We start from the raw sequence: 14288 nt of genomic DNA, 5'->3' as shown, positions 1-14288 counted from the left end.
AGGCTGAGCTACAAACATTCCTAAGAGGTTCCCCCAAACAACAATATACCAAATATCTAATTCATTGCAGAGCAAAATGTTGAAAAGCACTTTTTCCTTCATTAAGGAGGTATTTTTCTCCTACCCATAATACTGAAAAAATTTCAAATCATTTTTTCCTTCAAAAGCAGGTTAAAAACCCAACCAACTACAGGTTTTATATTTACACCAAATTAATTGTTACCAGGTGGTAAGACTTTCCAGATCAACTGATGGTCATTTTGCCTGCTTTCTAAAGAATTGGCATAAGATTTTTCACACAGACTTTCAAAAATTTCCTATCTTTGAATGAAATAGTGAAGTTTTTAACTGAATTTTCTCTGCTTTGAAGTTGGCTAATAAACCTTATAAAGCCTAATAAACAATAATAGTCTATCCTCTGGTCTTTATAACCAATCTAAATAACCCTGACTCCTGAAAATAACTGGGTTTATGGCTCTCTAAAGGAAAAAATAAAGGAAAAATTCACTGTTTAAGAAACATCTGAACCACTTCCCTAATAACAACTTATTGTGCTGTGTGTTGTAACCTTGGGCTATAATAAGATGGACCTGCCAGTTCCTGTATTTCCAGATATTTCCTTGAACCGAGTTTTCAGTGTTCTTAAAAATGCTTTAAAAAAGTTAAATTTCAAGACTTGCTTCAGAAAATCTTCACAACTCACCTTTCTTGTTTCTGGTATTCCTGGTAATCCAATAATCCTGCCAATTTTGGGAGTGGGGGATCAACATATTTTGTTGAATAAAGAATTGTGTGAAGGAAAGTGGACCTTTACCCAGGAAAAAATAACACAGAACCACGGAAAAATGGTGAATTTGAACATGTAAAAGTGAGCTACACTTTATTAACATTTACAAAGGAAAGCTTTATATTTACAACGTGAACAGTCCCAATTAACTTAATAAAAATAAATCCTCAACATTTGACCAGCAAAAGTATTTTCTCCTTGAATTTTAAAGAAAAACAGAATTAAATTATGTCCAAAAGGAAAACAGAATTAAACCATGGCCAAAAAAAGCTGTTTCTCTCCCTCTCAGAGGGAAATGACAATAGAACACTTTTAAGTTCCCAAGAATGGCTTGAAAAATTAATGTGGTGTAATTCTCATAGCAAGGCAGGTTGTGTAGGTACATGGAAATAATACCAGGTGTTAATATAAATTTAGTTAGGGATTAAAAAAAAATAAAACCTTTGTTCTACAAGCTGAAAGAGTATTTTTTTTTTTTTTAGCTTGGAGAGTTTTTGACTGTCCTTATGCAACACTTCCATTAATCCTTTGTTCAAACAAACCTCAGTAATGACTATCTGCTATTGCAGATTCCTTTTTCAGGAAGGAAGAACATTCTGTTTACTTCACTGATGGGAATGTCCCTCAATGCTGGAATTGCTTCCTCCTGGAATTTCTTCTGCTGCTGCTTTTTTGCATAGTTATCTACAAAAGACAACGAGAACATTTCAGGTCTTCAAGACTCTTTTCTTTCAAGAGATGCTCTATAAAAAGGAACACTGTATAAATTTAGCTATTTAGGAAACCCCTCCCTGCTGAGATGGTCATCAAATGTGCTTTACATCAACATTTATCAGCAGAGTCCCTGAAGAAATCACCCCCAAACTCCTGAAATCACTGGCTGGGATTTTGCTTGGTTTAAGGTGCATTTGAATTCCAGCCTTGATTGATTTTTTTTTTTCCTTAGGAGTCCAGTGGAATCTAATTCCATGTACACAGTTCAAACACTGAAAGTTCTTGGCAATAAAGAATTTTCTTGCCACATTTTACTGCCTTTTTTCCCACCAAAAACAGCCACCTGCAAATAGTGGTGGAATTCCTCGTGCAGAGGAAGACACAGATCCTCCTTTTATAGAATTCCAAAATGGTTTGGGCTGGAAGGGACCTGAAAGATCAGCCAGGTCCAACCCCCAACACCTTCCACCAGCCCAGGTTGCTCCAAGCCCCATCCAAGGTGAATCATGGAATGGTTTGGGTTGGAAAGGACCTTAAAGATCATCCAGTCCCACCCTCCTGCCATGGGCAGGGACACCTTCCATCAGCCCAGGTTGCTCCAAGCCCCGTCCAACCTGGCCTTGGACACTTCCAGGGATCCAGGGGCAGCCACAGCTTCTCTGGGAATTCTATCCCAGCCCCTCCCCACCCTCCCAGCCAACAATTCCTTCCCAATATCCCATCTAACCCTGTCACTTTGAAGCCATTCCCCCTTGTCCTGTCCCTCCATCCCTTGGAAATAGTCCCTCTCCATCTTTCCTGGAGCTCCTTCAGGCCCTGCAAGGCCACAATCAGTTCCCCCCAAAGCTTCTCCTCTCCAGGCTGAACAATCCCAGCTCTCCCAGCCTTTCCTCCCAGCAGAGCTGCTCCAGCCCTGGGATCATCTTCCCACTTCTGCCACTGCCAGGTGGGTGCTCCCACCTTCTCCACTGGTTTGTACATCAGGATAAATTCCTGGGAGATCTTTATATGCTCTTTGTGGTCTGTTTTAGTGGCAAATTCCACCCCTCCAGTTGGAAAATGGTGCCATGAGGTGGCAAAGAGGGAAGAGTCAGGCTCGTGGTCATCTTTTCACTCCAATACCTCAGTCCTTCCAAGAACTCAAACATTTAAAGGCTTTAAATTTGGTTTATATTCTGCATGGCCACACATACAGATTTACAGAAACTATCAGCTAAGCATCAAAACCTGAAATAAAACCCCAATAAAATTACCTGTGATGGTGTGTGTGGAGTTCAGGGGAGCTGTGCTCATCATGTTAATCCCAAAAAGCAATATATAACCAATTCCTACAGCAACCAGGAGGTACACTGGCAAAGCAACTGCCCAGTACCTGAGGAAAAAGAGTTTAAAATTTACTTACCATGATAACAAATGCCTAATGATGCAACAGTTTTCAGGTTGTTATTGCATCCAGCACAAACTGAGCCAGGAGGAAAAGAAATAACACCTCTGAATAAGCACCTTGGTCTCTCCCAAGATTACTGACTGCAAAGACACTGCAGCTACTCTGGTATAAACCACCACATAGATTCCTTACAGAAGGTGTTTATTTTTTAATTGTTATCTCAAATTTACTATATTTTCATCAGGAAATTTCCTGAGAGCAAAACAACACATTTATCATAAAAAAGTCAAATACTATTTATTTCATTGCCTATTATCTACATAAAAAAAAATGCTTTACAAAGATCACAGGCCTTTATCACGAGGGAAAAACTGATTTAATACAAGGCTGCTATTTAAAAAAAAAAAAAAAAAGGTTTTTAATTTTAAAATAATTAAGGGTGTTCCACAGTTACAAGGATTCAGGTTAAGAACTTACTTTTGAGGCCAGTATGTCAGTCCCAAGGAGAACAGCCAAGTCTCAGGAATATATGCCCAGATAAAATATAAAACTGCACAAGGGAATTAAAAAGCCATAATAGTTAAGACTGATGCTGTTTTAGACTTCCTAAGTTTCACTTTTACACCATTTTAAACCAAAATAGCCCCACTAAAATGCTGTATAATAAAATATAGACACCAAACACACCCAGTAAAGGGGCAATGTTTTGCAGCTGGCTATATGGGATCATTTTTATATTTGCTTTCACATTTAATTTCTGATTTCCTGTGGAGACAGACAAGAATTTATTCTGAGTTAAACTGCAGAACCAAAAAAAAACAAAACAAATCCAAAACCTCAGTAAAAGGAGGCCAAAAGAATCTGAATGCAGATAAAAATAAAAGCAGAAAATGATCACACAGTGGATCATTTGGTTGGAAAAAAAAAGCTGGTGGAATTGCAGGGCCTGGATGGAACTGTTGTGAAAAAAAAATCACTGAAGGTACTTTCTGATCCTTGGCAAGTTCATCATTTTCACCTCAGCAAAACCAACACCCAGAAATGTTGCTCCAGAACAACAAAAAACTCGAGGGGAGCAGGACAAGGAGCCAAAAAAAAATAAGCCACAGGGGCTTCCTGTGAGAGGAACAGAAACCAACTCACTTCCATTTCCAGTTACTGCCTCGGGGTCAGAAAGCCTTGGAGCAGTGCTGCATTATTTAATGTTTCATTATTTGCCTCCAGGGCAATCTGCAGCACCTTTTCTTGTGCTGAAAAGGTGTTCTCAGCCTCACAAACCCTGGGCCTGTGTTGGCACCTCATGTCCCCAGTGAAATGCTAAAGAACCTGTCACAGCAGCAGAGAAATGCTGGCATAACCCAAATTAATTCCCATTGCTGTTGACCAAATTGACTTTTTTCCCCAGTATTTATTTATTTATTTATTTATTTTTATTTTATTTTATTTCATTTCAGTGGGGAAGGTAACACTACTACTATCTACAGTGGTTACTGTAGAGTGAAAAAGTATTCCAGTAAAAATACTCAGAATGCAGAGATTTTTTCAAATAATTTGACTCTCTAATACCATTAAAGATCCTGTAATATGGTTAAAGACAGATAAAACATGAGGAAATCATGAAAATCAATGACAGACCTTTGTAACACCTGACAGGTCTGGCAAGCAACACTCACTCAGTGCTCCATCACCCTCCCAACAGGTGCTGGAACACAAGTTTGATCCTTTTCAGGTGGTCTTATAGAATCATGGAATGCTTTGGGTTGGAAAGGACCTTAAGGCTCATCCAGTGCCACCCCCTGCCATGGGCAGGGACACCTTCCACCAGCCCAGGTTGCTCCAACCTGGCCTTGGACACTTCCAGGGATCCAGGGGCAGCCACAGCTTCTCTGGGCAACCTGGGCCAGTCGGGAATAAGGTCTGCCTCCCGAGCAAAGCAGCATTTTCGGGGGTATCAGTTCCCGGGATACTCACTGAAGCCAAACCACGATCCTAGAAAAAGGGCAAATCCATATATCGCCCTTTCTGGCAGCGGGGCCGGCGAGTTTTCAACCATCCTGGTGTCTTCCCTTTTCCCTTGGCGGGGAGGGCGGAGAGCAGCGTCAGGAAGCTGTTCAAGAGGCTTCCCGGGAAGTTCCTCCGGGAACGCGGGGGCGCGCCCAGGTACCCACACCCCCGGGTCCGGGGGGATACTCCCTACTGAACCCTGGATTAAGGGGATACTCCCTCCTGAGGCCCGGGTGAAGGGGATACTCCCTCCCTCCTTCCCTTCTCCCTTCCTTCCTTCCTTCCCTCCCTCCCTCCTTCCTTCCTTCCTTCCTTCGCACGCGCCGCCTGCCCGCAGCTCCCCCGCGCCCGGCTGTGCCTCCTTCCTCTCCGGAGCGTGTCTAGGGAAGGAAAACGGCACCCAAGACGGCAGGAGAAAGAGAAAGAGAGAGGAGGAAGAGGATGACGGATAAAGGATGAGGATGGTGGATCCCCTCCCATCCCGTTCCTTTCTCCCCCCTCACACCTCCCGCGGCTCCGCGCGCGCGCGCAGGCGCGCGGCCCGCGGGTTGGCCGGCGCCCGTGACGTCATCGGCGCGGCGGGCCAATGGGCGGCGCGCCCGACGGGGCGGGGCGGGGCACGCGCGCGCGCGCCCGCGCGGAGGGGGGGGGGGCGGTGTCGGGAGCGGCGTCGGGGCCGCGCGGGCTGGAGCGGAGCGGGCGGTGAGCGCGGGCTGCGGGCAGGGATACGGGGATGGAGGGGGGGATACGGGGATGGAGGGGGGGATACGGGGATGGAGGGAGGGGTACGGGGATGGAGGGGGGGATACGGGGATGGAGGGAGCGATACAGGGGATGGAGGGAGCGGTGGGTGCTCCCCCCGCTCCGCCCGGCACCCGCTGCCCGTCGCGGTGCCGCCCGCCCCCGGCCCGCCCGAGGTTCGCAGCGCGGCACCGGGAGCCGCCGCGGAGCCTCTCCCGGGTCGCTGCCTCTCTCTTGGAGCTCCGGGCAGGGCTGTGCCGGCGGGAGGAGACACGTCAGCGGCGAGCGGAGGGCTTTCCGGGGTCTGATGACGGCCGGGGCGGGGCGGGGGCTGTCCCGGCGTGTTTGGCATCCCGGGATGCAGCGGCGACTCCGGGGATGCTGCTCCCTGACCCTGCGCTCTGCCAGGGGGGCGGCAGTGCCCTGGGGTCCTGCCGGAGGCGTAGAACACAGAGTTACCTGACATAACCAGCTCTTAGCTGGTGCTTTAGGTGACTATTTTCAACATTAACCTGTGCTGTGTAAGATATGTAAGTGTTTCTTCCGTGAAACCTCGGCAAAGTGTAAATTGTTGTGATCGTTTTAAGTGCTGCAAAGCACGCGTTATTTTCCTCTTGCTTTCCTCTCCCGTGTTTCTCACCATCCTTCTCTTCCAGGGTCCTGTGCCATGGCTGATCCCTCGTCCACATCCGACCTTGCAACCCTGGCTCTGTGTCACGTCGATAGATCTTACTTAGAACTGGTGAGTAGCTTTGACGCTGCATGGAGAACCTGCAGGATGTTCCAGTGGAGTTTATACCCAAATCTGGCGCTGGCACGGGTTGCCCAGAGAAGCTGTGGCTGCCCCTGGATCCCTGGAAGTGTCCAAGGCCAGGTTGGATGGGGCTTGGAGCAACCTGGGCTGGTGGAAGGTGTCCCTGCCCATGGCAGGGGGTGGGACTGGATGATCCTTAAGGTCCCTTCCAACCCAAATCATTCTGTGATTCCATGATCTGATCCACAGAGTAGTTCCTAGTGTTGATTAGTTGAATCTGATGCAAAAGTAACTTCTACCATGTACATTATTCACTTGTAGAAGCACTGAATTGGGGCACAACAGAGTCTCTGTGTCCTCTGTCAGGCAGGTTTGGGTGACTCTGTGTGTGCACAGCTGTCACAGCAGGCAGTGATGTGTAGATCCTCTCAGCAGAACTTGCCCAACCTGTTGGCTCTGAACCCAGACCATCCCTGGGCTGATTCCTGACAGATTCAGTTCCTTTCATGGCAAAACAATCACCCCTTGGTTCATGGGATTTTAACTCTGCACTGGCTGCAGTGTTGGCCCCTTCTTTGTTCTTGTCATCTCTTCCAATTGAATTTATTTCTTCATGCCCAGTAAGGCTTTTACTTATTTAATCACAGAATCACAGACTGGTTTGGGATGGAAGGGACCTCAAAGGTCGTCCAGTGCCACCTCCTGCCATGGGCAGGGACACCTTCCACCAGCCCAGGTTGCTCCAAGCCCTGTCCAACCTGGCCTTGGACACTTCCAGGGATCCAGGGGCAGCCACAGCTTCTCTGGGCAACCTTTTCCAGGGCCTCCCCACCCTCCCAGCCAAGAATTCCTTCCCAATATCCCATCTAACCCTGCCCTCTGTCAATTTGAAGCCATTCCCCTTTGTCCTGTCACTACAATTCCTGATGAAGACTCCCTCTAAGTTATAAGTTGTGCCTTTTCTGAATAAACTCTTCTCCTTAAATACTTCCAGGAGTGCTTTCCTTGGCTGTTATTTTCCCCTTCTCATGCTCTGTTTTCAGGAGAGTTAGAAACCCCTGGGAATGTTTGTGCTGCTTGGAGAGCTCAGTCAGGAGTTAAGTTATCAGTTGTGTGGCTGTTGTGAAATGCAGGTTAACTGGCCTAATGTTCTTCCCATAAAAAGTATAGATAAATTGAATTTGTTATTTATAAAGCTGTGTCTTTACAAGGAGCTGGTCCCACCAGAGCAGTGATTCCCACTGGAATGTGTTTATATCAATAAAGGATGTTTTGGGCGGGTGCTGCTGCCAAAATCAAGTGCTTTTAAGAGTCGGGCCAGCAGAAGATAAGAGACATTTTATCTCTTAAATACCTTGTGAGCTGAGCCGTGGAATGAAAGCCCTCAGTTCTCTGCAAGTGCTAAATGTTGGTTTTCAAGTTTGCCTTGGTGGGAACACCCCCAGGAGCTCCCTGGGGGGGTGGGGGAAGTGGTTTGGTTTGGTTTTGAAATGTGGCAGCGTTTCCTCTGTGCAGGGAAGGAGCTGTGGAGTTGCAACCAGAGTTCATCTTTTTTTTTTCCTCTTTCTTACTGAGGGTCCTGACCTGTCAAATACGTTGGTTTTATAATTCAGAAGCGGTTTTTTAAGTGACACGTAAAAGTTTCTTAAAACAAGAGGCTTTGTAGGAATCTGTAAAACAGAACAAAGTCATTTATTCTTCAGCTTAAGGGGTTCATATGTTTAAACCCATTAAAGTACTAATAGATTCTGCTGCCCTGAAGCACTAAATCAACTATTCCACTTATTTTGATGTATATGAATTTTTATAAATATACACACACTGTCAAAACTTAATTATTACTTTTTGAAAACCCGTGTTGTCTTCTTAAACACGTGTAGTCAGGTATTCTTGAACATTATTTTGCTGCCCAGTACCTGGTTTTGACTTACTGATTTCTAGAATACTGTTCTAGTGTGATTTAAAATATTGTTTAAATTAATAAAGGTTTTCCTGCCCATTCATAACCAGTAATCTGTGGACTTTTTTTTAATGGATATGTAGGTAAACATTTTTTGTCTCATGAAACAGCCTCTACACCACTGTGTTAAATAACTCCAGCAAACATGCTTTTTGTTCCCTGTTTGGTTTGGTTTGCTTTATTTGCTTTTTTGGCTGTGCAATGTTAAAAAGTATGTTTGTCTTTAGGGTCATGGAACATTTGGTCAGACAGTGCTGCCTAATCCTAAAACAGGTATGTGAACTAAACCAATTTGCTTAAATTTTTAATGCACTTTTGTGCTGGTTTTGGTTCCTTTTTGATTTTTTTTTTCCTTATTTTGCCCAAATAAGTAGAATTCATTACCTGTGTTTTAACTGTAGCTGTGTTTTAGCTGTAGAGGTCCAAAGACAATTTCAGGTTGATTTTTTTTATAGGTGAGTTTCTGCAGTTATAACAATTAAAAAAAATTCAGAGGTGGCAGAAAAGCTGGTGGCTCCAAGAGTGTGTGAAGTTCTTCTAAATTGTATTCACCACACAAATGGTAACCTGGAATATGCAGGAGACTCACAGGGACACAGCCAGCTGTGTAAAATGAATTTTTCCATATATTCAGACCCCCACATGATGCTGGTTTTGCTCTGAGAGCACCTGATGCCACTTCAATAATCTGATTTACCTTTTAATTTCCCTCAGAGCACAGGGTGCCACCCCAGTAGTCTAATTTACCTTTTAATTTCCAGGCAGACTCTGAGGGAGGTGGGTTCTGTTTTTGAAAGGCCTCTGAGGCCAAAGAGAATATTGCTGATTTTTGTGGCTCTGGATTTATTGTAGAAAACAATTCCAGGGGTGCAGGTAGAAGGGGCTCATGTTTTACCTGGAAAAGAGCATTTCCTTAGGGCCACTAAACTCACAGCATCACTTATTTAGGAGCATTTATTAATTTATAACTAATTCTATCAGTACAATTTGGAACCCAGGCAATTCCTTGAGCAAGGAATGTAAAGCCTGCCATGAGGTCCCTCTTCCTACCTCTGTATAAATTCCCTCTCCCCCTTTAATTTATGATAAAACTCAAGTTTCCAGGTGTGTTTGGAGCGTTCAGGTCTCCTTGTTCAGGTTGGTTTGGACTTAGGAATAAAGTCTGGGAGTAATTGAGGGGGATGTTTGTTACAATTTGGAATTTTGAATTATTTCTTCCCCCTGCAATGCCTGGATGCTCCAATTCCCACCTGTTTTCCTGGAGGTGTTAATCCCTGTGAAGTTTGGTGCAATCAGCCTGTGGAGAGATTAAGAGAACATTGCAACGTGATTAAAATCCAAATGCTTTGGCCTCTTCTCTTCACCCAGGAAAGCATTTCTTTCCAAGAGGAATTTGGGTGAGTAACCACCTTTTCCAAGGGGTTTTTCTCCCCTTTTTCTTGTTCCCTGGGAAAGATCGTTGTGTGTTTTCAGTGGTGCCTAAACTGGCTGCAGGAATGTTGTTGTTAACAGTGGCTTTAAGTTAGTTAAGGCCAAAAGTTCCTCAAGCCACAGAAGAAATTATTAAGGAGGGGTGTGTGAAGTTTGGAATCTAAAGAGTGTGATGCCTGAGATTTCAAAAGCACCAAGAGCTTTGCAGCTTTTCCTTTTATTTGTTTGTTTGTTTTATTTATTTATTTATTTATTCCTCCTTCTTTATTTTAAAAAACTGAGTTTGTAAACATGCTCTTGCTTAGACCTAATTTTTAATGATTATAACTTATTATAATACCCTAATTATGAATATAATATTTATGTATAAAATAACTGTATATTGTATTAATATAATATTTATAGATAAAAATTTGCATACTATATTAATATAATATATAAAATAACTATATTGCATTAATATAGTATTTGTAGATAAAACAACTGCATGTTTTATTAATATAATATTTATATATAAAATAACTGTATATTGTATTAATATAATATTTATAGAAAAAGCAACTGCATATTATATTAATATAATATTTATATATAAATAACTGTATATTATATTAATATATTTATATAAACCCAGTTTTATATTATATTAATATAATATTTATATATAATGCTATACATATATAATAATAATTGTTAGTGTGCTAAGAAGATGTTAATTAAATGTTAGCAATTAGGACCATGTACCACAGTGTTACTTCTCTCAGTAATAACTTGTGTTTTTAAACAGTTTGCTCTTTCAGGGGTGGCGTCTGTGGAAGACAATGTCTGAGTGTAATTTTGTGGAAGACCTTGCTGATTTAATTAAAAAAGTTGTTGTAAGTACTGTATTTTAACTTGGTGTAAGTTCTCAAGTGGAACAGGTTAATTAAATCTGTACCTTAAGCAGCTTGGGATTATATGTGAAATGAGACATTTCCTTTTGCTGGAGTGAATAAATTGGGTGATGGCTGAGTTGCAGCTTTCTAGAAAGAAAAAGCATCCTGGGCTTTATCACAGTTGGGATAACTTTGGAAATAATTGCAGTCAATAATGTAATTGATGGATGAATGACTTAAATACTTTATTTTTTCCCCCTCTCTTATTTTTCCCTCGCTCAACAAATGGTATTTTGAATTTGCTGTTATTGCTGACTTAGAACACAAATGTAACAGTGCAGAGAAGGATGTAAGAAATGCTCTCAGCAGCTGAAGGGGAGAGATTTGTTGTGGTTTTTAAATTCAGTTATGACACAGTTCTTTTTTTCATTTCTTGAAAGTCTGTGCTCAACCCCAAGCTCCACTTTTCCAGTCCGTGTTACTGCACCTCTCCTTCCCTCTTCTTCCTTCCTCAGCCTTTGTCTCCTTCTCCATGTAAAACACTGTATATCCAACAGTAAAATTCATTTATTTTTCCACAAGAAATTTGCTCCTGATTACAAGAATATTGCCTGAATTTTGGCAGTGGAGCACAGCAGCTCTACCAGTGATGCTGCATTGAGGCAGAACAGAAAATGTTACTCAGATAAACCTGAGCAGACAGAAGAACTGAAATGCTCAGCTCTTTAATAACTTGATTTTTGTTTGCTTTCTCTCTCCCTGTTCCAGAACATCCCACACTTTATCAGTGGCATTTTGAGGATTGGCAATGGGATAGAAAATGTAAGTTTTTCCAGTTGTTTTTAAGTGATACCTGTTCAATCTGTGCATGCACTCAATCCAATCCATAGCAGAACTATACTTTGACATTTTTCACCTTGTAAACTTTGTGAATTTCTCTTAATTTCCCTGTTTTCACCATTTTTTTCCCCACTTGCTGGTGTCTGTTGCCTGCTGTGCGTGACCTGCGAAAGCTGAAATAAAAACATAAAAATAAAAACTAAAAGCATGAATGTAACAATAAAACAAATACAAAAAATAAAAAATATAAATATAAAAAGTATATAAATAAAAGACAATCTCACAACAGGAGAAACAGAATAAATACAACTGTGTGTTACCCAGTTGCTGTAATTTGGGTGACATTTGTCTTTAAGTCGTAGGGGTTTTGATCTTATTTCTCAGCAGTCGTCAGAAAGAAGTTTCTAAATCAAATCCTAGGGCTTTTATGTTATTTTTCAAGAATTTCAGTCATCAAGAAGAAGTTTCTCAATCAAAAGCTGACATTTGAATGCCTCCCCTTTCTCCTGTGGAAAGAACAACCGGTTGAGTTTTGTGACTCCGCTGTGCTTGAGGTATCCAGGTTATTTGTGAGCTGTTCTCTGCTTCTTTATTTTCCTTCTTTTTTTTTTTTTTCCCTCCATTGAAATAGGGTTTCTTTGACATCGAGGAGGCAGTGGATTGGATCAGGTGTGTGGGTGATGCCAACGTTCTGCAGGGCCTGGAGGAACTCAGGGATTTTCGCCGGCTTAAACTCGCCACTGTTTTTACTCAGTGTAAGTCTGAAAACTCCCCGAGAAACAGTGATGGGGAAAGTCATTTAATGGTAGTAACTGTGCAGTAGTTCATGTCCTTATGTATTTCATTTTGGGCTCGTTCAATAATCAGTATATTACAGGGATTCTCAGTGGCAGATGATAAACCCTTCCTGCCTTCGGTAGCTTTTTCACCGCCTGTATTTCTCTGAATTTTGTCACCAGGGGAACGTTCCATTGTTAAAGTTGCATTGGAAGATTGTGATTTAGTTGAAGAATTGAAAGCTCAGACCTGTGAGAGCTCCAGGAAGGTGAGAGAAGCTTTCAGAATGGGTTTTGTCCTTTTTTTAATTGGTTTTGGGGGGGCTTCTAATGATCAAGGCTTATAAAAATGCCCAAATGATTAAAGAGAAAAGCTTCAAAAGTTTGTGTGTGTCATTGTCCCGATGTAAATAATTACCTTTACTTCTCATTGTTGAATTGAGTTTAGTCCCAGTTTCTGAATTTGTTTCTTTGTGGTTTCACAGGAGAGTGAATTTATGAAACAGAGAGGAAATGAAGTATTTTCCCATGGAGCCTTTGTTCCTGCTATAATCTCATATACTAGAGCCATAGAGCTTTGGTAAGAACTGAACTGGTTAACTAGGCTGTGTTTTATATGTATATAATATAATTTTTTATATGTATTCAGCTTTTTCAGATTTATGCTCATTTTTCATAGTTTTGCATGAGCCACTCTGCTTAGAGGCCAAAAGATTCCTAATTGGAAAAAAAAAAAAAGCTACATGACACGTTTCTTGTTCTATTTTGTTTCCCATTATTATTGTTTGGTTGTGCTTTTATTGCTCCAGGAGTCCTGTTAGGGTCTAAAGCTGATCTAAAATGACTTAACAGCAAGTAAACCTGCAAGGAAATAAATTATTTGGTGTGAACAACCACTTTGGGTGTTGTCCCTCTAAATAGTCTTCCAGCAGAACAATGTGACCAAGTGTTGCAAATATTTATCACCTCAACCGTGATGCAGAAAGAGTAAACAAGAACAAATATTTGTGTCCTTTCCTGGCAACTCTTAGGCTTGTTTTTTTTTAGCTCTTGTTTAATTTCTTCTCAAAAGGAATTTGCTGGAAGGCTTTGGAGACTTTCCTGGGCTCTGGGAAAAGGGAGGAAAAGATCAAATGAGAATTTTTTTTTATCTGAGCATTTATAGAGCGTTTTTCCCCTTGCAGTGGTCAGCAGGGTTGGTGTATTCACTGCTTGTATTACAGTCATGCCAGTGCTGCTCTGACACCTTCTGGTGTCTATGAAATACTGGGAAATATAAAATCCCACCAGGTTGTTCAAACTGTTTGGAGTTTTCAGGTTCAAGTCTGAAGAGCTTTATAATTGTGCAGTTGAAAGGATCAGCGTTTTGCTGATGTCTTGCTTCAGGTTTTGTGTCTTTTAAGGAGATTTCTGTGCCTGAGGTTTCCCCCAGCGGAGTCTCAGACATCTGATTTCTGGGAATAATAATTTATCAGTGGTGATAAATAATAATAGTTTATTGAGTGGTACAGCAGCAGCTCGAGCTTGGGGCTTCCAGGAGGGGCTCAGACCAAAAAAATCCTTTGCAGTTTGGGGTCTTTTTTGGTCTGGAGTCTTTTAACCCCTTCTTGGGTTCTTTCTCTGTTTTAACTTCTGGCTCAGACCAGCCTTGGGGCCCTTTTGTGTAAGTCAGGGACAAGCCTGACTTATCTTTACCCCCTGTTTTACCCATACCAAGGTCTCACTCCCTCTCTGTTGCCTTCAAGGTCCCTTTTCCTTGAGCCCTCTTATCCCATGGGAAAAGTGGATCCAGCCTTCCTGTGTCCTCCCCTGCTCAGCCTTTCTTGCTGACAAAGAATTAATTTGATTAATTTAAAGTTCACCTACACTCAGGTTTGAGCAGGGCCCACCTAAACCCACTTGTGTGCAGTTAAACCCAACCCAAGTCACACAGTTTCTGATATTCTCTGAGCAAATGTCACGTGGCAGGAATACATTTTGGTCCCAAATTCCAGCTGATTTCAGCCTTTTTCCAGAGCT

The 14288-nt window shown here is 42.2% G+C and overlaps 2 protein-coding genes across 5 annotated transcripts in view; one reads left to right on the top strand and one right to left on the bottom strand.

The window, feature by feature from the left end:
* Positions 1-849: 849 nt before the first annotated feature.
* PIGP (phosphatidylinositol glycan anchor biosynthesis class P) lies at positions 850-5148 on the bottom strand. The gene is made up of 4 exons (XM_064647118.1): positions 4860-5148; positions 3366-3438; positions 2755-2873; positions 850-1471 (listed from the first exon to the last, which is right to left on the bottom strand). The coding sequence occupies exons 1-4, from the start codon at positions 4939-4941 to the stop codon at positions 1341-1343; spliced, it is 405 nt and encodes a 134-aa protein (XP_064503188.1). The 5' UTR covers positions 4942-5148; the 3' UTR covers positions 850-1340.
* A 66-nt stretch (positions 5149-5214) lies between these two features.
* The window catches only part of TTC3 (tetratricopeptide repeat domain 3), a 50527-nt gene continuing 41453 nt past the window's right edge, over positions 5215-14288 (top strand). For 3 of the 4 annotated variants that reach the window (XM_064647092.1, XM_064647091.1, XM_064647090.1), the window contains exons 1-9: positions 5215-5594; positions 6290-6375; positions 8575-8620; positions 9612-9744; positions 10566-10653; positions 11422-11475; positions 12125-12248; positions 12453-12538; positions 12755-12849. In XM_064647092.1, coding sequence (XP_064503162.1) covers positions 5348-5594; positions 6290-6375; positions 8575-8620; positions 9612-9744; positions 10566-10653; positions 11422-11475; positions 12125-12248; positions 12453-12538; positions 12755-12849 — 959 coding nt within the window. In that variant the 5' untranslated portion in view covers positions 5215-5347. Of the gene's footprint in view, positions 5595-5950; positions 6125-6289; positions 6376-8574; positions 8621-9611; positions 9745-10565; positions 10654-11421; positions 11476-12124; positions 12249-12452; positions 12539-12754; positions 12850-14288 lie in introns of those variants that run through there. The other variant, XM_064647093.1, reaches the window with a different exon arrangement.

The sequence above is a fragment of the Pseudopipra pipra genome, chromosome 2 (genome assembly GCF_036250125.1).
Source record: "Pseudopipra pipra isolate bDixPip1 chromosome 2, bDixPip1.hap1, whole genome shotgun sequence".
NCBI lineage: Eukaryota > Metazoa > Chordata > Aves > Passeriformes > Pipridae > Pseudopipra > Pseudopipra pipra.
This window is presented reverse-complemented; position numbering and strand designations above follow the sequence as displayed.

What these genes read in the sequence shown, in the direction of transcription:
- PIGP (XM_064647118.1), bottom strand. Translation starts at nt 4,941, where the DNA reads ATGGTTGAAAACTCGCCGGCCCCGCTGCCAGAAAGGGCGATATATGGA. An exon ending in AGGATCGTGGTTTGGCTTCA is followed by an intron (nt 3,439 to 4,859) that starts GTGAGTATCCCG and finishes TCCCTTGTGCAG; the next exon opens with TTTTATATTTTATCTGGGCA. An exon ending in CTCCACACACACCATCACAG is followed by an intron (nt 1,472 to 2,754) that starts GTAATTTTATTG and finishes TGTCTTTTGTAG; the next exon opens with ATAACTATGCAAAAAAGCAG.